Source organism: Pungitius pungitius, chromosome 18, assembly GCF_949316345.1.
Source record: "Pungitius pungitius chromosome 18, fPunPun2.1, whole genome shotgun sequence".
NCBI classification, from domain to species: domain Eukaryota; kingdom Metazoa; phylum Chordata; class Actinopteri; order Perciformes; family Gasterosteidae; genus Pungitius; species Pungitius pungitius.
Genome location: NC_084917.1, coordinates 5,727,048 through 5,749,586, shown reverse-complemented (window position 1 = coordinate 5,749,586; position 22,539 = coordinate 5,727,048). Strand labels below are relative to the sequence as shown.

Sequence of the window (22,539 nt, the reverse complement as noted above, 5' to 3'; positions counted from 1 at the left end):
GGCACAACTCACCTTTCTGGTACTGCAGCCAGAGCTGCTGCTGGGCCTTCTTGCTCGGGAAGTAGATGCTGCAGCTGAGCTCGGATCCGTACAGGGACTCGGACACGTAGTGGCTGCCGTACTGCTGGAGGAAAGCCAGCAGCTCCTCCCGTGTGCTCTCAGCTGAGAGCGTCTTCAACACCTTGGAGAAGCCTGCCGGATCAAGAAGGAAATGGGGGGCTTGTGATTTTTGTTTTCAGAAGGATCGAGCTGGTAAAATGTGCAATTAACATGAAAGCCGATGTATCGGGGGGGCAGATAGACGCACGGACAGAGAAAAGATATGCAGGGAATGAATCAAACGTAACACGAGAAACGCTAACCTGTAGATAAGGTGATGGAGCTGAGCTTGACTCTGTACAGGTTGCTACGCACTCTCCACTGTTGAACCATAGGATAGCCCACTGCCTCACTGAATTGGGCATCCCCTGAGAAAGAGAGAGAAACAGTGAATCGTTGCAATTTAAGACGGTGGAGAGAAGTAATACAACAATTTGAAACTAATTATCAAACTAAGATTTAGAAAAAGCAGCTGAAATTCAAAATAAATGAACTCACAAATTTGAACCATTTGAACCATTTATTGCGTATCGATTTTTCTTCCCTTTATTGCCTTAACAGCATTTATTTTCCCAGGCCATATCCCAGCTGCTCCCGGATCAATGGCAGATATATAGTGCAACTTGAACTCCAATTGCTTTTTGCTGACATTAGAAGTGGGAGCATTCTTGCCTTTCTCTGCAATGCAATTATCAAACTTTCACGCCCGTTTAGAACTAAAGCCACAAAAGTGAAGAGCGAGGGAGAAAAGAAAATAAACTGCTTATGGGAACCTTGATCCTGTGCCTCTGGAAAACGTTTTATACCTGAGACATGAAATTGCAGAGTGAGAAAAAAGGGGTGCGTGAGTCCAATTCGGGTGAAAGCAGAACCAAAGTAATAATCTCAGGGGTCGATGCGGATCAAATGCCAATTTGGCTAATGGAGGGATTAGGGAGCAGAGGTGGAGCTGCGGGTAAGTGACTCCTACAAAATGGGATGGAACAGTCAAAGAAAGGATACGGGGATGAAACGGGATGTTAAGTGTTGGTTTAGGTGCAGTGTACGTGTATCCATATCTTTTTAAATGAGCTTGGATTTCACAAAATTACCCAAATATTTTTTTCTATTTAAACACGGCCAAGAAATATATTTTTGAATATTCTGCTTATGTTTTTCCTCATCTTTAGTGAGTCAAATTGGCTCTAGTTAGTTCAGAATGAATTTAGCCAGTGACGCCTGATGGATCACAGAGGGATAAAAGCTGCTGCACTAAACCACAATGGATCAACTCTGAAACCCTTTATCCCCAATCACACACACACACACACACACTCTCTTACCTGTGAGGAGGGCCAGGTTGGGCAGTGGCTCGGACAACACCCCGCGGCACTGTTCCTCCACTGGTAAGGGGATGACCATGAGACCATCGGCAAGTTGGGGAAAGTCCTTGATGAAGTTGTTGTCCCTGGGAATCGCATTACGTAAGAAAAGTTTAATTCCTCAAACCACAAGGCAGAGGAGTTTTTTTTACAATGTAACTATTTGATATAAACCAGGTTATTGTGTAATAGTTTGTGGCACACATTGTGATACATCGAGACAATGTCATGCTAATACCTATAATTGTCAAGTATTTATAAGGACACTGTCCTGTAACACAAAAAGGTTTGCAAATATGTGTTAATACAAACATTCACACTTGTATTTATCTCAATGTTACATTCGACAGTCAGGGGTGCAATTACAAATTCTGAACTCCATAAAAACAATTCAACAACAGGACATATCTAACTAAACTAAAGCTAGACATTCTCCGGTTGGAATGAATGCATTTGGCTCATCATTGAGGGAATATTTTCAAACGGATTCGTTGTCGTCATCATTGAAATTCTTCATGCAACGATTTGTTCGTGTCAACATCATCCCGGGTACAAAGAGGAATAAGGTGTGCGTGCGTGTGACGCCCGGAGAACAAATAAAGAGAACAGTGGTGTCCCTGAGTTTGAGGGGAAAAAAAATGGAAAGCTGCAAGCAAAGATAACAGTGACCCCCCCCCCCCGGAACCTCTCGCATCCCCTCCGCGGGTGACGCTAAGAACAAGAAAGAAGGGTAATGCAAAAGGAAGCCAGAGGGAAGGCTAGACGGAGAAGGCCCCATACCTCCTATCTATGATGCGGTGACAAAAAAACGCAAATACAAGAACACGGAATTGATTTGTTTGAAATGATTCTTTATGCTTTTAACATGCTTTCCAGCCTTTGAGCACCCCGTGCTGCAAAATAAAAAACAGCGGTCTCACAAGTCGAGTGATGGTAAACGCTTCGTTCCATTTTTGGTTCAGTAGATGGAGCTTTCTGCACTCTCTTGTCAAAAAGACGAGTTGCCTCGCTGCATTCTAAGAGCACGGCGAGCAGCTGCAGCCCGTTTCCCATAATCCACTTTTATGGGACCAAGGCTCAGAGCGCAGACCTCGTGCCATGGAGACTCCTCCATACCATTTATTTCGTCCTGTTCCCTGCTTTTCTTTCCCTTCTCTATCTTTTGCGTCTTCTTCCCCCCCCCCGTTAGACTCAATGCCTTAGTGTTGCAACGCAAGGGTTGATTCAAGGGCAGAGGAGGGAGGAGGGAGGAAGAGAAGAGGTGCTGTAAAAAAAAGATTACCGGGGCTTATGCTCGCACCACAAATATCGATTGGTAAATGAATTCCGCCATCATCACGCCGAGGCTCAGAGAACCTTTTGGAGGCCCGTTGACCAAGATGATGTGTGTGTGTGTGTGTGTGTGTGTGGACTGTCCTTGACATTCCACAAAAGGAGCTCATTCTCCTCTTCTTCTTCTTCTTCTTCTTCTTCTTCTTCTGTGAGAGTGCGATGGATCTATCTATGTTATGGTTCAATGTTATTGCTCCAAAACAAAAACTCGCCCCTACTCGGAGGACAAAAAGACGTCTTAAGGTTAATGCCTCGCTGCAGTGCCTGACTGCTCACGAAAATGTCCTTAACCTTAATTCTCTCCTTTCCCCTTTGAGGAAAAGCGGCCATGTCAAGCATGGATTGCTGTGGCATCGGCACATTTCTGCACGGGTTAAGTGGTGAGACAGCGAATTCAGAGGGGTCGAGATGTCAATCCTGAAGATTTGTGTTCATGAGGTTCCTCCCGAAAACCAAAGTTCTCTATGTGTGTGTGAATGTCAAAGGTGTGAAAGGAGACATTATCCATATCAATGCAACCCAAAAATATCGATGGCGTTGAAGGGACAAAGAGTTAGTCTATTGAGAAAGAATGACATTAACCTTAATCTTATACAATGGCCACTGTTAGTTCCTATTACCGTGCAGCCTCAAATTGAAATTTGTTTAAACGATAAGATTCAGTTGTCTGAACTAGTTTAAGCGAAGGAAGCAGCAAATCTGACAAAGAACTTCTTCAAGGCAAACTTTTTTTGACCTTTGCCATCACTCATCACATCGTTAGTGTAACTAATGACATCGGCAGTGATTACACCAATGTCTTTTACCTTTTACTGGAAGCAAAAGTCTCTCTGGCTTTGAGTAAAACACTAGACCGGCCATCAGGATGGATTTGCCATGCGTGAATCCAGAGGGGAGAAAGGTTTTGCCATAGTTTGTTTGTGTCATTGTTGGCTTAAGTGCACTCCCCTCTGATCTCAACGGGACTAAAAGCATTTGGGTTTTCTCTAGCGGCCGACTTGAAATATTGAAACGTTTCACATAATTTATGTACACACACTTTGTGAAAAAGTAGTTTTTCACCTGTTTTCAGAGAGACTTTCACCTGATGAACTCCTTTTGAAAAATGGATGACCTAATTGTTTTTCTCGCTCTTCAGTAATTGACTCTGAACTTGCAATCAATAGACCTTAATGCAGACATGCGTGACGGCTAAATCGCATTGAGTTGAGTGAACATTAAAGAAATAGAAAGACATTCTCGGAGATACACGCTGATTCGCTTTCTGACCTTCACCCAGATGTTGCATCACTCAGTGACCCCTCTAAAAGCATCTGCTTGGTAGACTGTAAACACCTGCATTGAATGCATACAGAATGTATGTTTATACTGTATGTAAAAATAAATTGCATAACTATGCCCAACAGGTTGATTTATACATTTAAAATATGCACATTCAGGATTGTTATCATTGTGTATTTAACTCCTTTGCCATCTGTTCAGGGTCCCAAAGCAGCTCGGGGCAGAGAGGTGTGTCATCCCAGCACTACTCAGGATTAACTTATGTGGCTGGAATTCATAGAAGGCAATTACGCTTTACCCAGGATTTCCTCTGAACAATTTAAGAAATGAAAGAATACATGTTTTAGACAGGATTAGCCGTTCTATATTAACCTATACTCTCTCAAGGTAGTGAAGCCAGTCCATTGTGTGACGCACCTGTGCAGCTTTTCCACACCGCTGGTAGCAAAGACTGCGTATTTACTCATGTTTCATTCAGTACCCTTCGGTGCTCATTACGGGTAGTGGACACTGGTTTTCCCTCCTGGCCAAACAGGAATCTAATCCTACTCGAGTGGAAAACCCTCCTCTGTTTGAAAAGGAATCTCCAAAGCACACAATTTATTTCAAAGTTGTATCTGTTGGGAAGAAAAACATTCGCACAAATGTATTCAAGCGAAAAAACTTGTTTTCCTCCTCTTCTTCTTCCTCCCCGTGTGCGCACTATTTAGGTTCAAACGGAGTGAAGATACAGTGCAGATAAGCGCACAGCGGCCCATGCCTCGCGGGGGAACGAGTCATCTTCGTTCTTTTACGTGCGCCAGCCGGTCGTCACTGTCAAGTGCTTTGGCAACTGTCGCGTGCTTGTTGAGCTTCGCCCTCAGCGGTAACACCTTCGCGTTTGTTCTCGCTGTCTCTCTGTCTCACTCTTTCAGCTGCACCTGCTCCGTCCCGGCGTATCACAGGCATTCCGTTCAAAGGCTCAGAGGAGAGCAGAAGGACACGTCGGCTCAGAAAGAAAACGTGATTCGGGTGTCTCTGCGCGTTTTTCGGCTTCGCGCCAGTCCATCTGAGTTAGAACTGGACAAGAGGGCTATCAACGGGTCGCCCCATCTTCTGCGTGCGCATATCCGTATGAGCTGGAGTGAGTATATCTAGTTTGAGTGTAACTGTCTGACACTCAGTGGCACTTATCTAAATGTTGTTCAAAGGCTGCGACTGAGACCGAGGACGCTAACCAAACGACAGCATTGACTGAACAGCAATAACTAAAGACGAGATGGTCGCAACGCCAAATGTACAATTTTCCTCACTTCCAGCCTCTTTACTTTCGGTGCCCTTGCTCTGACCTCCCCCCCCCCCCCCCCCCCTTCACGAGCAACCCTAACTGTCTCAGCTAGCTGTAAGTGGTGGAGGTTTTTTTCAACTAATTTAGAGGCTGCCTTCCTGGATTAATGCATGCACTAACAAAGAGTCTCTAATTCCCAGAGGATAGAAGTATTGAATGCACATACAAATCCTTGGTGCCAAGCTTACAAAGGCTACGGCGTGATTACTCAGCTGCTAATTGAACGTTTGTAACCTTCTTAGGGTCAAGGCTGAGTAAGAAAGTAGCTCTTCAGAAAGTGAAAGACATAAACAGAAGACAGTTTGAATGGTAATTTCAAAGTTTATGTGTTCTCCACTTTCAAATGAACACTTATCTTATAGTAGATAACACCATAAAAACTGGATTTGTGAGTAATGGTTAAATGAGCTGGTAATTTGCATTACAATGAGTCCTCATAACGCCATCGATAAACACATTCCCCATTAAATATTCTTGCAGATAACCCTACTGCATTAAGTAATGTTATGTCAAAATCCAAAAAAGTAATGCTTGAGTTGAGGTTAGACAACTTGAGTCAAGAAAATAAATTTAACGCCTTGGTTTAAACACACAGTGACACTATTCTATTACAGTTTTTTTCACTACACTATTGCTAACGAGCAAAATGTATTACAGAAAGGAATCGGCAGTAGTGAACCACGGCTGATGGAGCTGAGGGCCAAATAAATTTGCCCATCCAATTGAATGTCAGTCTATTGCTTTTTAATAGTCCTGCCCCATTTAGAGGGAACTGCGTCTCGCGGCACTTTAATGGCCATCTTCAAAATAACTCTGGAGGGCTGAAGTTATGCCACCGTGAGCGCGTGTGGAATCAAAAAGGTGCGGCGCTCTGCGTAACGAGGAATGTCTAAACACCTGAAGAGCAGGAGAAGGAGAAGAAAGAGCACGATATCCACCACTAGAGGCTGCTCCCTCTCTGTGCCCAACCGAAAGCAATCCCAATCGCTCCAGAAACCTCAAGGTTTCCGTGTGTCAATGTGTAGCCTCCAAGGGCTAAAAATATAAAAATCCTCACGTCTATAACGTATTGATCCCTCAGCAACTATGATCAGCTGATGAGCCCAACCAAATAACAACATCCAACTATAGCTATTGTTTTTGAATCAGAGTAAGAAGTCATTCGTTGCCACATTTGACGATCGGTGTGACGGAAAGCGGCGCACAAAGGGCCCCCCCCCCCCCCCCCGGCACAGAGGTGAAGATCACATGTGACCCCTCGCAAAGGCAAAGGCAAAGGAGACAGTTTTCCACAACGGGGCGGTCCGACGAGGGGGAAGTGGTTTGCAGTTAGGACAGAGGTGAAGAGATTACTTCTCCACTCTGATGCCGGTGAGGAGGTGGAGGGGGGGGAGGGGGACAAACCAAGCGGAAGCTGAGCTGAGTGAGATTGTGGGGTCGAGGTGTGGAGACGTGGGAGTGCTGTGCCCTTGGTGGCGTCTGTAGGGTCACAAAAAGCATTACGAACTGCACGTGAACAGCCACTGGGTGCCAGTGCAGTGCAGTGCAGTTAGGAGGGGGTTGGGGGGTGGGGGGGGGGTTATTGTATTGGAGAATTTATGAAGGCTGACTGCAGCATTGTGTGTGGAGGGAGCATGAAATGCCTTCCCTTGAACTATTAGGAGGTATCAAGCCTCTTCTGGATTGACAAAAGTTGATTCCAAAAAAACAGGTTTCTGGTTTCTGCTTTTGACATAAAACCGGAGGTATTAAAAAAACAAACAAACAACTGAACACAAAAAGCGTGAAACAATGAATTGAATTCATGCTGGCAACGAATGCCTCTCCGGTTTGCCAACACGTCGCTGGAAGAAAAGCACTTGACAAGGCCTCGTCTCCCGCTTAACAACTTGGCGCTCGGTGATCAGCGGGGCGCCGGTGCTGTGCGGTTATCGGCGTCTCGAACCGACATTCCGCGCGCAGACGAGGAACAGAAAATAACGGGCAGTAAACACGTCATCCAGTGTGACGCAGCGGGATTTCCGTGGCTGACATGCTGCTTGGATTCCTCCTCCCCTACCCCCCCCGCGAATGGGATAATTACCCAACATTCAAAAGGCAAGAGCGCCACAAAAGGCAGCGTGAACCAAAGAAAAAAGGATTTTACTTAAAGCTGTTTTCTCTAACAGAATACACACACACACACACACAATAAAAGCAACTTGTGTCATTCATGGTAAAAGGAACTGACTATAATGAGTCAATATGTACGTTTGAAGTTTCTTCGTTAAGATTTGGTCATTGTTTTCAGATTTATCATCTTTCTGCGAATAATTGCTTCCCCAAATCCGGGACCCTTGTTTATTTTTCAAAACATTAATCTTGGTAAACTGTTGCAAATAGACTTTAATGTAACTGCACACAAAAAGGTCATCACTGTGTGGTCTGAGTTGACCAATTTCAACTAAAACACGTTCATTATGAAATAAATGGATCTGATCTAAACTAGAATTTCTGACTTAAAAATATAACATCTCGTATCACGTTATCTATACAATGCCACACTTGCCTTTGATTAGTTGGGCACCAATTTATTGCGCAATCCAAGATGGATGGGCCCGGAGAATGTGTCCGAGCCCGCTGGATGTAATATGCTTAACAGCTTATACAACCTGTTGTTTGAATAAACGCTGTGGGCTGCGAGCGGAGCCTGTCTGATGACACATAACCAAGATGAAGCAACCGATCACACCCAGGGGCACAGGCCCCAGCTGAAGAATTAAACAGTTATTAAAAGGACGAATGCGCAATAAAACATTCAGAGATGTTTACCTTGAGACTTGTGTTACAATCTCTCATTATAGCTGCAGCCACTGCTCAGTTGATAAATGATTCCACTGAGAGGAGGAGATGGGTGGGGGGGCTCTTCATGGTCACTATTGATTAGAATTGGAGGTGAGACAGCCTCTGATTGAGAGGACACTTGGTGTCCCCCCCGTACAGAGGATAGCGTGCATGTGCATTTGTATGCGTGTGTGAGATTCACTGCAGACAACTGGCTAATTATTTAGTAGCACGATTCTAACCGGCCAATCGAAATCGGCGGCCATTACTGTCGTCCCTGTCAGATATACTATGCAACGGCATGTTTCACACCAATGTCTAATTCAGTCACAACAAATGTGGACACAAAATATGTCTTGTGCTGTGATACAGAGATATTTTGAGTGGAAAAATGGATTATACTGGATCACACAGCTCAAACACAACGTGGGTGTGACATCACTTTTTTGCACCTTCACATCTCTATTGGCCTTATGAAATTGTGGAAATGAACTTGGTTACCACATGCATTACCATAGAGATGAAGCCTGGCGAGTCATATTGGGGGGCAGCTAGTTGCAGACCTGATTAGAGCCATTTCTATTCCAATTTTTTATTACTCTACTTGCACTTTCTCACTTCATCTAAACCAGCCATTTGTGTGCGTTGTCACTCTTTCGCCCCCCATCCCTCCCTCCCTCTCTGTCTCCCTCTCTCCGTTCACACAGAGACACCACAGTGTTACGAGGAGCCCCTTACCAGCAGTTCTCTATTCCTCACACACTCTCATGTCATCACACTGACAGCAGACTACAACAGGGGGTTGTCTTTGCTTACTTGGCTCAGCAATCAAGAGGCGGAGCTGTTGGACCATCTTCTATTCTAAAAAATAAAGCCAAATTAAGAGGCAGTCTAAAGACGAGACTCCTTTTCCGCCGTTTGGATGAAGACAATTGCGTAAAGTGCTCATAGGTTCTTCCATTTTTACACCGCCAGAATGGTGATTGACAAGTGTGAAATTAAAAAATGGTTGTGTTTGCCCCGAAAAACTGAAGCACAAAAGAGGAACCAGCTCTGGAACTTGACAGAATAACTTGTATTTGTATTGTATTTTGTATTAATTGTTAAGCAAATGTGTGTGTATGTGTTTTGTACCCTAGTTGTGCAGAGCCATCACTGAGGCCATCGTCCTTTGACAACCACAAGAAGGACAACTTTGGTCCTGGTCCATTTGCTTCCTGCTCGATACTCAACAGATTTGTTTTCAACCGTTTGCGAGTCCCATCACACATTTTTCACAGTCTTATCTTTTTGTATTTGATCAGCAGTAATGGGCCAAGACAGCGTGGAACACTTTGTATCCTTTCCTTTTTTACAGTGTAATTACAGAGTGATACTGACTGACGTGAAGTCCCAATTAAATGTCATTGTGTTATCTGGCATTCTGCACGTCAATGTGATACTAACTAACAAAACGCGGCTGATTTGGGGGATTTCAATCTTTAAAAGCCGGCTCATAGAATGCCATCACGGGTGTGGTAACTAAGTGGTTTCCCGGGTTACGGCCTTGCAGAGGTGAGTGTAGGCGGATCATCAGTGTAGCAAACAGTCCTACAGTTGTGCGAGGTGGCTCGAAGCTGGCATGAATATATATATATATATATATATATATATATATATATGGAGTGATATGGTTATCATGAATAATTTATAAATGATACATTTACAGCACATCAAAACGTAGGGCACAGTGATAGGGAGAGAAGGATGTGAAAGGGGGAGAGTTATGTCAGACAGTAGCCCAGGGGGGGATACTCAATTGCCAGGGCTGCCACCCTGTAGTTCCCTGCTGTAGCGTTCATTAATCGATACAAAAAAAAAAACATCTCGCCACTGCTTTAAGATTTAGTCCTGGTCCACAAATCACTTGTTTTTTTTCTTCTTCTTTTTTTCGTCAAAAAGGGAGGCAGCTGAAGCTGTTTTGGTGGGCTGGCATTGTTAGTTACTCCCTGTGATGCAATGTTCATCTCATTCTTGAGGGGTTTCATCGCTTCATGCTGCATATTCTTATTTATTCTCACTATCGATTCACCGGCTGCCACACATCCAAGCGATTTTATCAGTCAGCAACGGCATCAACAGCTAAACTTAGTAAATGTATTAAAATCATTGTCCTTGCTCCCAATTGCTCCTAAAGGATACTTTCTGTGAAATAGAAACATTGAACTTCAAAAGAGAAGGTTAGCTTGAGAGAGGTAAATTGATTGTCAATTTTTCTGTGTAATGGTCTCCAAGTATCTAAGTGGAGAAATGAAGAGGGTGTTTAATCAATAACAAGTTCACTTTCGTTTTAATGATGAATTTGCCCTTTAGTTGAACAAGACCAATTGTTGTTCTCATCTAGGAGCAGGAAGGAACTAAACTGTGGACAAAGGGGTATTTCGCAAAAGATAAACAGCTTTTTAAAATAAAAATATGAGAAAGAACAAAAAGAATAAATAAGATGAATAAAAGATTATTAAATAAATCTCGTAACCAAAGTGTCTACAAAATGGTTGAAACAAATGTAATAATGTAAAAAAAAACACAATCCACAGAGGAATTATCTCCATTAAGTCTCGTAAATGTGAAGAATTTGAAATTGAAAGGATTAACGGCAAACAAAACAACTTCTTGCTACTTAAAGGTACATTTTGCTCATTTCTAGCTGAGCAGATTTAGGAGTTTGCACGCTCGCTCTCTCCTTGTTGTACCGAGTGTCTCCGGCATGGATTAACAACATCCATGTGCAATATGTGACCAGCGCCTCCTGGTCCAGCCTGCTTTCCAAGCCACATCTGGAGCCCTACTACTGTTTTTTTCCTTGTTTTCATTTCTCTCACAGTTACTCTTTCATAGTGTCTCGCTCTCTCGGCTTTGCTCTGTTAGTTTAGCCTTTCCTCTTTCCATTCATTTTCCATCTGAAGCCCGTATCACTGCTTTTACAAAAATCCATCTCTCGCTATCACTCTCTCTCTCTCTCTCTCTCTCTCTCTCTCTCGCTCTCCAGTCAAACAGCAGGTAGTCAGCTGTAAGCCTCTTTGACATTAGCTGATATTAGGCTAGGGTTTATTAGGTCCTGTCTTGCCGTGTGAGTTATTGAGCGGAGAGCGACAGCCTCAGGAGTGATGACACTTGTGTATGCTGGTGCACTAACTGCACAAAGGTAAACACAAACCAAGGGGAATGTCTGCATTAAAAAAAAAAAAGTGGAGGTTTCACTGTGGCCTTGAAAAACTCCAGAAAGAAAGGATCCATGTTGTGATGTCGTCTTAGTTCAAGGGGTGAGGAGAAAAAGCAGATTTGTCTCTTTTCTTCCTTACTGTAGCTTTTCCTTTTTGTCAAAAGTGTCTTCGCGATCAGAGTGACAACGGTGGCAGCGTCAGATCCACAAAAGCTCCACACAGGTCCAGCTCCTTTTTCTCCTCCCTTTCAGCCGCCGCCTCTGATGTGTCACAACCCCCGAACTTCTAAAAGCCGCTCGCTCTTGGCGCATTCTCGCCGTTGCTTTCGGTTGAGGTGAAGGGAGAAGCTCGGGTCAAGTGCCTAAACCACGCCAATGAGGGCAATCGTTATAAACCATCGGGGTCTTGGACGTGACTGTGCTGTTGCAGCTGAGGTCCAACTGTCCCGCGCCGCCTACCCGAGTGGATCCAAGCGGACTGGCCATCAGCTCTGATCATGAGGCGACTGCAGGGAAAGAGGGTGTTTCTCGAGATGAGACAGAGCGTGTGAGCAGAGAGCCGAACGGAAAGATATAACAGCGACAGCTTGTTATATGCTGGTGAAACATGCCGCTGTCAATGTTTGGTATTCATTATTGTCGGGTCTTGTTGTGTCAGGTACCCTTTAAAAAAAAAAAACATACATTTGGATGTTTTTTTGAAGACCTAATATCGACTTATACTAAGGCCACTTTAAAAAGTTTAAATCTGACTGGCCAGGAAGGAAACAGCATCAACTACCTGCTTCAAATCGTGTAGCACGACTCATCCACGTGTCAATGAACAGTTTATTTGTTTCTTTCAAATGAAAATTATCGACTTCAGCCGGTCTGATATTTTCCAAAGTCAAATGAAATAAATCCACGTTTAGTGCATCTAGTGCATGACATGCATGTGTGTGTGTGTTTGGTAATTAATTTGACGGGAGCAAACCGGTACTCGTCGGGACTAATGGTCGGCCATTACCACAGCCCAACCATCCATATCCTCTTCTCTCAATCTATGTGTGTGTGTGTGTGTGTGTGTGTTCGAGTCGCAAGATTTTATCACTTGTACTTAAAAAAAACACAAAGGACTACATTGATCACTGAATGTTAATAAAAAATAACGGGATTGTAGGAGAATTTTTAATTTTTAATTTGACTGATTTGATAATTGGATGTAGAGTCCTGGTGTGCAGTTAAATGTCTGAAGGATATAAAGTGCTCCCAAAAAGACCAAAACAACGGCTTGTAATTAGCCTTTACTTTCCCCCGAGTCAGTTCAGGGAAACTACACAAACGCTCTCCGTAGGGTACACGCCGTTTTCACATCTTTACATTGCAATCACACTGTAATGGAATTCCTCTCAGCCGTAACGTTTACATTAAAACATGTTACTTTGTCACACAGGCGCATGCTTGCATAGCATTGCAATATTAGGGGATTTCATAACAGCAAATTAACAAAATTAATTTCTGTTCTGCGTCAAGAGGCCGAGCGAAGAGAGATCAATTTACGACTAAATGTATGCAACACAGTCATACATCACAGGCCATATTTCATATTGAAACACTACTTGCGATGCTGTGGCATAAATCGTACAATTCATCTTAATCATCTAATATTTCACTTTGAGATACTGGGGGAATAGTGTGTGTGTGTGTGTGTGCGCTAGAGTGAGAAAGAGTCAGCAGACAGGAACGGTGAGAACGGAAGGCATGCTGGCGGTGGGATAAGAGCAGCATCTGCATATCAAAGACGGCATGGAGGAACAGTAAAAAAAATGATGAGAATAAAAACTGTAACTCATCCCTATAGAAGGTATGAATATAAGGAGGGTAATGTTGAATCTTCTGGGAACAAGTCATTCAGAGGACAAAGCTACTGTTCGTTTGACAAAAGGATTTGAAAAGCAGAAGGAGCACTTTGGAGAGACGACATGCAGTGATACACATGTTTAATTAGAGGCACTGGGAGTCAAGTACAATACTCCTGTGTGCTTAGCTTGTCTGGTTAGACTAAGAGTGATGAATAGCTCAGGAAAAAAAGGTGTTTTCAACAAAGTTAAGTGAAATAAATGTGATCCAGCCCATAATAGACAGACAGAAACAGAAGGGTGATACATGCAAAACGCCTTCTAGTGTTTCCAAGTTCATTTTTTGCAATAACTGCTGCATCGGTGTACAGGAAGTCTCACTGCATATATCAGGTTTACTCTGCACCTTCGTGCACGGTGTCATTTATCTGAAGTGGCACTTCCAGCAGGAAGTGCACTTTGTCTGTCATCTGCATGTAATCAGTGGAGTGGGCTTCCATCTGCAGGGAAAACGATAAGTGCCATGAAGTATGCATCGCGCAATTAGCAGGAAAATGTTTCCTGCTTTAAAGAACAGGTGCAAATTGCACAGGTGTAATGAAATAGAGTTTGAGGTGGTGGAGAGAAAATCTTGTTTGTCAGCGGCATTACATAGAATTGATGCAGTGGACACAGCGTACCTGCACCAAAACAATATATATATATATATATATATATATATATCAGTGCTGCTACCTCTCATATATATATATATATATGAGAGGTAGCAGCACTGATTTAGCTTCTTAGGAAGATAAATACCCACAAGGCCACAGCATTTTGTTGTAGATTGAAAGGGAGTCTTTTGAGTTGTGGTTCACAATGGCACACACAAAAACACACTTTAAGACACTTGAATGGAGCAGCAGAGGAAGAAGGGAGGTTGGCAACATGTGGATGGGACATTTTAAACATAAGAGCTGGGGACTACTTATTATTTTTCTGCTTGCAATCTCGCTGTCTTTTCCACACGATATAAAGATGATCTGATTTTTCATTGCTTATGTAGCGTGTCTCCGCCAAGGTGACTCGGTAGTTTGAACGTTCTTGCGGCCCCAAAGTAACTCAGTGTGTAAACCGGGGACGACAGAAGACCCACTGGGCAAATGGTTCAAGGTTGGTTTCAAAATACTCAAACTTTGCTTTTATGTCTACCGTACTGTGCCCAGGGTTCTACTCTTGAACATTTGGGCAGGATTTGTAGAAACCATTCCAAGAGGGCTCGGAAGCCGCCTTCAGCTCATTGATCGTTTGGTGATCAAAGTTAGTAGTAACTTCTGTTTGAATGCTATATCAACGCCAGGAGTCCCATCTTACAACATGCAGTTCTTCAGCACACAACCGTACAAAGACAGAGAGATGCTGCAAAGCTCTGCTAAATGGCTGACAATGGTTGACTCTAATTCAGGGATTAAACACATTTGTGCCAGTGTATTTGTCTCATGCAAACACTATTTTATTATGAGAATGATTTGTGTTTACTGGCCATCTTTCAAAAACAACTCAATATATGTAGCAGCCAGGCGCTTACTTCCTCACGCGTGCACACCAAAGGCATCTTCAAGGATATGGACACAATTGTGCGTGAGTAAATACATTTAACTGCTTCATCCGACAGACATTCATACTTTGAATGAAACAACATGATGGCAGGAGTGAATTGTCATCCACCTTTTTAAAGCAAATGCCTTTCATAGGAAGTATGTGAAATTACTGTGGCTGAATTATAGTGCATTTCTGAGAGAAGACTTTACAAGAGCAATGGTTATGCATTCTTCTCCTTTGAATTAAAAAGGCTCACTTTTTACAATAATGGCCAGGATGCCCGTATGTAGACATTACAAAAGCAAAACACACAAGCTACGTTTTCAATCATTATTAACAGAAAAGAACTGCAATGTCAGTTGAATGCAGCGAGCGATATATATATATATATATATATATATATATATATATATATATATATATATATATATATATATATATATATATGTAAGCTGTAGAAATAAAGAATCACAACAATACATGTTACAAAAGGAGCCCAAGGACCCGGGGCGGACACACAATGCTGGCTGTGTTTAGCCAAGCACAGCTTTTGTAACCCGTACAGGGCCGAAGAGATGAAAAGCATTTCACGGTTACTTGAAGAACTGTGTCGATATATATATATATATACACACACTGTACACACTGTGTATGTGTGTGTGTTTCTGTGCGTGTGAGCAAACACAAGTCAGAGAAAGCAGGCTATAGACACAGTGTGTTGTTGTGTATGCGCTCTGTTTGTGCATAGATACCCCCCCAATCATCTCGTTGTGATTACAGGAGCATTTCACCACAAACAGCACGGGACTTATCAGAGGGAGCCAGGTTTTTGCGGAGAGGCTGGCAGTTTAGGGAGGGCCGCGATGGGATGAGTCTCGATCCTCACTCAACCATCACTTTGTCATCCCCTTCTCAATCTCCCTCTCACGCACGCACACCCGTCCGTGCGCAAGCCGACGCGTCAGCGGCATCCCGACAGCAGACCCCCCCCCCGACTACTGATTTCTCCGCTGAGCTCGCGCAAAGATGTTAGTGTTTAAATAAGTCTACACCAGCTGAAATAAAGCTTTTCAGAGAAAAATGAACAGAAAGAAAAGGAACTCATTAGAAAAGTGAATCAAAATGTCTTAGAAAAATGTAGATCATTGTGTATCTGTGCGAGTGTAAACTACTTACCGGAAGGTCATTTGGAATATCTGTTCCAAGTTGACTTGCTGGGTTTTGTTGTTGTATCCGTGCAGCATCTCACCAAACAGCGTGTCGTTGAAGTGAGCATCCTGCCGAGGGCATTTTTGTCCCTCGCAGTTGTCTGACAGCAGGAGGCAAGAGCGCCCATCGCCTGCCAGTTTGTACTCCTGCACACACCTAAGGAGGGCGGGAAATCAGCAATATATGAGATGCTATGCGCCCTCGGGACGAAAGCATATCCATGTGTAGGTGTCGGCGAGAACATCGGATGATTAATTCTTGCAAATGTTGCAGGTTCGTGAAACAGCAAAATAAAAATGACATGGGCTCTAAGTGGTTCTAATTTTCTAATTTAACCGACAAACTATCAAAGCCACAGGACAGAAAACTACCGAGCCAATGCCTTAGCCCTCTTTTTTTGGCAAGTCGTACAGCACAAATCACCTATTCATGGACACAACCCACCCAACTAAGTGTAAAAACTAGCGGTGTGTGTCCACGATGTGCAAAATAAAGGTTGCTTTTCTTCTGATTTTCTTGTTGTTGAGCTTGAATCCAGCCCACTGAGCAATTGTTGTAAAACGTTATGAACTCATATCTCCTCCATTTATCTGTGCAATCCTCCCTAACGGTCAAAATAGAGTATCTGCTGATGTGGACTGGTGCTAAAGCGTAGGATTCTGCAGAAGATCAGGTCTTAGCGCCTCAGTGGGAAAGAGCACGTATTCCCGTTGCATGACCCATGCCACTGGATTTTTCTACATCAAAGTCTAATTAGTAGAAATCCGCACTAAGATGAGAGATCAAGATGGGGGAGAAAACAGAACAGAACTGTCGCAGTCTCGCTAAGAAGCTTTCCGGTGTGAAATAGTACATTTCATAACCTTCTCTGAACACTAATTCCCTTTACATCACTATTCCTCCGCACACACTCTTGAAGGAAAGTCGAGAATGGTTCAACATTCAGGTTTAATCACTGATGCACCTTTTGAATAATCCATTTGAATAGCTCATTTAAACTGAATACAAGTAGGTATTAAAGAATTTATCATAGCGTGCCATCAGAGTTGGCCAGCCAGGGAGTTGCGTAAGAAAAATGTTACTTGTGGACTAATTGGTATTGTAAACCATTAAATCAACATTTCCTTATATGCAATCTCGGGCTAATGGCTTTCATCACATATAGCGACATGTAATCATTTGCTGATTACACACTGGTCATTTTTCTATTTGCTTATCTCATTGTGGCCGTTTGCCTGAGGAATAATATCTTAATATCGCAGGAATATTACTCACAAGGGCAATTTCGCGAGGAAGCATTATATCTACCCGGCAGACACCTTCCAATTTATTTGCTGTTAGTTTTTCTCACCCACAAAACATGAGTACGTTGCTGGAACCGGGGTCATCTTCAAGGGGCACAAGCTGCTGGAGACACAGCTGTTCACAGCCTCCATTGAAGCCATCCGTGCAGTCAATGCCCCTCGAGTAGTCATAGCAACCTGAGCCATCCTTCATTGGCCTCAGCCCCTCAGGACACTGCGAGGAAAAGAGAGACAGCGCAAGAAGTAGAGGTGGTGAGGAGGAAGGAATAGATTACAGAGGTCAGCGTGTGCATTTTAATCAGGACGAGGCGGCGCCGAGGAGGCAAAGATAGTGAGATGGCGGGGAAGATGAGCGAAGAGAACTGGGCAACGGGGTTATTTGGGGAATTCAAGATGAAGATGGAAGGATAAAAAAATGGAACATATTCCGTTTGACTGGGTCTGCATGTGAGTAAATACATCGTACAACAGGCGTCTTGGAATCACACTTACAGCTCGTCTCGCTACTTTTGGTCTTTTGAGTTTTTTTTTTTATTCTTTTTTTTTTTTTTCATCCAATGTACAAACCCCACATGTGTAATGCGCTCCTGGTGAGATTCCAAATTGACAAGCGGTGAGGAGTGTCTGGGCCTCCGTGTTCATCGGAGGAGACGTGAGATGTCTGCAGCCTTGCCCAACGGAGAGGATACGCGACGCAACGTATTCCAGCATGTTGGAAAATGTGTGTTTCCGAATTGTAGAGTAAAATGGGAACTATTAGCGTAAGAAGGGGTGGTGTGAGGAATTTGAGGGGCATGCATCCCTCAATTTCATACTCCAGGGTCTCCAGGTGTTCTTCACCTAATTTCACCTGACACCCAATAGAAAACCTAGCTCAGTCGTGAGCTCTCTTATGAATGTGATATGTGTATATAAACTGTAAATGCCTACTTTCCACAAAGCCTGCTTCTCAGGCATGAAGTTTCCCTCTGATTTGTTTCCCTGCCTTCTGTTTGCCTCCTGGATGAATAGATCAGCTTTAGGCGTGTCCACTCCCACACCTGAGCCCGAGGCCCTGCTGAGTGGGTGTCTGGGGCCCTCTGGCAGAGAGGTGGATCCCTCCCACTACCCTGCCCCTCAGCCCCTTACAGCGTGTTCACACTATTGGTTTAGTCAGCAGTGAAGGTCAGCGCATATTATGTTTTTTTTTTTTTTTTCAAATGCATAGCGTCCTGAGCAGCATCAGAAACATTTTAACATGATGCAACAACAGCAGATGCATTATATAACAAAGATGGCTCCCATCAGAAAAGGAATCTTACCAACCATTGGTTCAGAATAAAAAGGATCTGGTTGTTTTGAATGTTCCTTTAATAAGGCATGATATTTCTTTGTCATCAGGATTATGTTTATGACATTTATTCATTTTTAACAGAATTTCTATGATCCAAACGTATTTACATACTTCATAAATTGTACTATATTTGCCAGAGCAAAGAGTTCCGCTTCATCAAAAGTATGCATATTGTAAATTGATGTTTTTGCTTTTACTGACACAGGATCTCGAAATGAAGGGAAATTAGCTGTCACATGGGGTGATGCACTACTAGACAACCTCCGCCCCATCAGTAATACGTTCACAACAATACTAATTAAAGAATTGCCCTTGAGTGTTATTGCGGTTTGTGCTGGTTTACCACCATGAAACTAGAGGCCCGGATATGAAACCAATACATCCAGGAGAAATGTCTTCTCTCGTGGGAGCACCTGGGATTTACAGTTTGGATAATGTGTCATTTCTGTGCCGCACAATATATCCAATCATAATTAATCAGGCATCAGAGGCTGCACAAACAGCCCGAATGTATTATTCAGTCGATGGCTGCTGCAATTAACAGTTTATATTCATTGTAAAAATGGTCAGATTTGAATAATTGATGGGTTTTACAATATTCAATTTACACTCTCAATCTTCAGCCGGTAAAATGTTTCTTTGTGAACAACAAGCATTCTTTTTTTCAGAATTGAAAGTACCGCTGTCAATTCCCTTTTTTGATGTGACACTTCTGTTGGTTTCAAAATGAAGACTATAAGAGACTCTTGTTATATTTCACAGTTTGCAAAGCACTGTTCAGCCGTTTCACTGACTAATCCTGGTGTTCTGTTTGTGCCTGTGTAGGACTGATTTGAGGTGTGTGAGGCGTGATGACACACAATGCTCGTCTAGTAGTGTCTTGGTGTGTTTTAAACAAATGAAGAAGGCCAGGCCTTTCATTAGTGTGTGGACTTTTTTTCATCAAGTAAGTCAAATGTATTATTTCATGAGCTAGAAAGAAAAGAAGAGGCTGCTCTGATTGGTCCACAAATGTACCGGATAAAAAAATGCATTACCTGAAGCCTGAGAGGAGGGATTTCTTTTTGTGATGGCGTGATTTGCACATGATCTCGTAACCACCACAAGAATCCAGCTGCTGTACCACTTCATTCAGATCATATCCGAGGTACAAGAAGGCCTGTGTCTTGCCATGAATGGAACCCCGGCTGACTGACGTACTGTAGAAAGAGACTCAGACCTAGCGGCGTCTTTTGTCACACTTAATCTGCCGCTGGCTTTACATAAGCAGGTTGTCAATAGCTGCAGTCTATGCCACGGCATCCCACAGCCTTTTCCGCTGTGATTTATGGTCCGTGGTTAATAGTTCTATCAGCCCGTGTCACATGTCACAGACACCACTGGAATAAAGGCTCTGTAGCTGGTCCTCCGCTCACGCGATACTGTGCCAAAAAACATAGAAATGATGTAGGCAAGTCAGAGTTCAAATTCCCTCGTGACAAAAGAACCAAATTAACGGATCTTGAATTGAAATATGTCTTCTTCTGCAAGGTCCTTGAGATCAGCAGTAAGAAATATGTTTTTAATAAAGCGCGGTTCAGGAAAGACATAAAAGCATCATTTTGGCCTCATTTTGTGGGTTTTTATAATGGTTACGCAATGCAGAACCGAAAAATAGGACGGAAATCGGGTCAGAAATAGGACGAAGCAAACTGAAGAAAGAGAGGAGACCACAATTTACCAAATGTTGAAAAATAATAACTTACTGTGGCCAGGACAAGAAAAAGGCAGGCCTGAATGTCAAAACACTATACACTATAAACACTATTTCCAGTTCAATCCAACACTTTAATGCTACATGAATCAGTAGTAAAACAAACACAAAGGGGAAAACAAACCAAGGTTTCTCCAAACATCAAGAATTTAAGATTTGAATGCAGAAAGGGAACCGACTAGAGAGAGAGCCCAGCAAGAGGAGCTGAGGATCATTCATTTTGATGTTTGGAAGACCCTCACACTCATGACAGGCTTTAATTAAGAATAAGATAAAAAAAATAAGATAATTGAGCAGCAAACATTGTCTACTCAACACACCTGTTCAATGGCTTGAAGCTCTCCAGGCTCAGACCCATGTACTCTACATCACGAATGTAATGCTAAAATCCCGACCAGAGCGGGATTGGAGCTATTCATCACATCGAGGCCGAGCTGTGGGAATAGCTGCTTGTGATTCAGACCCCGCCATGCGTCACTCTACGGTTACACAAGAAGTACCTAAGGTTGCCTTGAGAAACAATGAGAAAATGTAAGCAAGTAAGCAAGGAATATTAAAAATACACAAAAACCTTCTTAAATAGCAGAGTGTATGATGCACGGATCACCCTTACAAATTAATTAATCACAAATGAATGCTATTCATTTCCCTAATCACCCATTACTTCACTCAGCTTTAATCAGGATCTGAGCAATATCTATTGAGGACTCTGTCTCTTAATGATCTCGCCAAAATGAAGTTGCACAGATGTCTGTACTTAGAGCCTGTAACAGATTTCCGAGAGAGTAGTGAAGTGAGAGCAGCCATTGATCAAGAACAAATGCACTGAAACGTCAGATTGGAGCTTTTGGAATTAAAAAAAAAACATGAACGGGGAAATTGTGTGAAGAGTGAAAACCAAAAGAGATCTTTCAGTGGCAGAAACTGTGATAATAAGGAAAATGCGAGGAAGATGTGCGCTGACTGTTTCCCCAAAACAAACACACAATAAAACAAATAAAAGTATTGGAAACAGAGCAGCTCTAAATCACACTGACAGATGGGGGGGGGGTGGAATCAAATACTCTAAAAGCATATTTGACATCCTAATCTGGTTTAAAGGCGGCAGAGATGCATGCCCCGCAGCTCTAACTCTGCTAAAATGGGTTAAATAACGCACAGCAGTTTTGCTGTTGCAAGAGCAAAACACTCGGGGCGAAGTGCAACCCACCCATGCCCCCCCCCTTGTGAGAAATGAGAAGACTCAGACCAGCTGTTTGTTCTGTTGTTATTTAAATCCATGTGAATTCATACTTAATCTTCAGTGAGATAAAAGTCATTTCTCACCTATTGGGAAAAGCATTGCTCAAAGGCAAAACGTCGATAAAAAGTAGATCGCTACTTGAGCATACTTGTATGGATATACACACTACATACATACATACATACATGCTTTTGGTCTATGTAGCACAGGCGTCACCCTGGTACATCCGAAGCGCTCGTCTTCACACATCAGGAACCCTTTTCCACACGCTGGAGCGACTGACTGCATCCTGTAGGCCGTGTTGTCCCTGTTGCTCCACCACCTTTTCTTTATTGGTAACAACATAACAGATGACGGCGCCGCCCCTCTACAAGAGGGACGGGTGGCTTTGTTCCACCAGACTGGCGTTTTCCAGCTCAGCTCGCTCGCCGGAGGCGTTTTGAGAGCCGCTGTTATGAGTTTTCTTTTGTAGACGAAGACAAAGGAGACGCGGGTTTGTTGATGATGATTTATGTTGGTTTATGTCAGGGATGCAATTATTGACAATAAAGACACAGTGTTAACGTATATAAATAAAGTTGGTCTTGGATGGGTGGATGAGATGAGTGTGATACATAAACTTAATACATGTGGATATTTGGCCATTATGAAGACAAACAGATATACAAATGCAGATTGTACTGAAAGCTATTGCATAAATATCAGCAAAAGGCAACAAATAACCACGTTTTCCTCCTGATATCTCAATCATGCCACAAATGATTGCACGTCAGAAAGTAGTCCACCCACGTCTGTGGAATTATTAGAAGGGAGAGGAAATGGAAATACGAATCTAACCTACTTACAAATA

General features: G+C 43.0%; 1 protein-coding gene across 1 annotated transcript in view; it reads right to left on the bottom strand.

Annotated features, from left to right (window-relative positions):
• The window catches only part of LOC119227020 (astrotactin-2-like), a 170,199-nt gene that overhangs the window by 43,554 nt on the left and 104,106 nt on the right, over positions 1-22,539 (bottom strand). The window contains exons 12-16 of the mRNA XM_037485466.2: positions 17,408-17,574; positions 16,024-16,212; positions 1,422-1,546; positions 363-467; positions 13-192 (exon numbers count right to left, since the gene is read on the bottom strand). Coding sequence (XP_037341363.2) covers positions 13-192; positions 363-467; positions 1,422-1,546; positions 16,024-16,212; positions 17,408-17,574 — 766 coding nt within the window. The remainder of the gene's footprint in view (positions 1-12; positions 193-362; positions 468-1,421; positions 1,547-16,023; positions 16,213-17,407; positions 17,575-22,539) is intronic.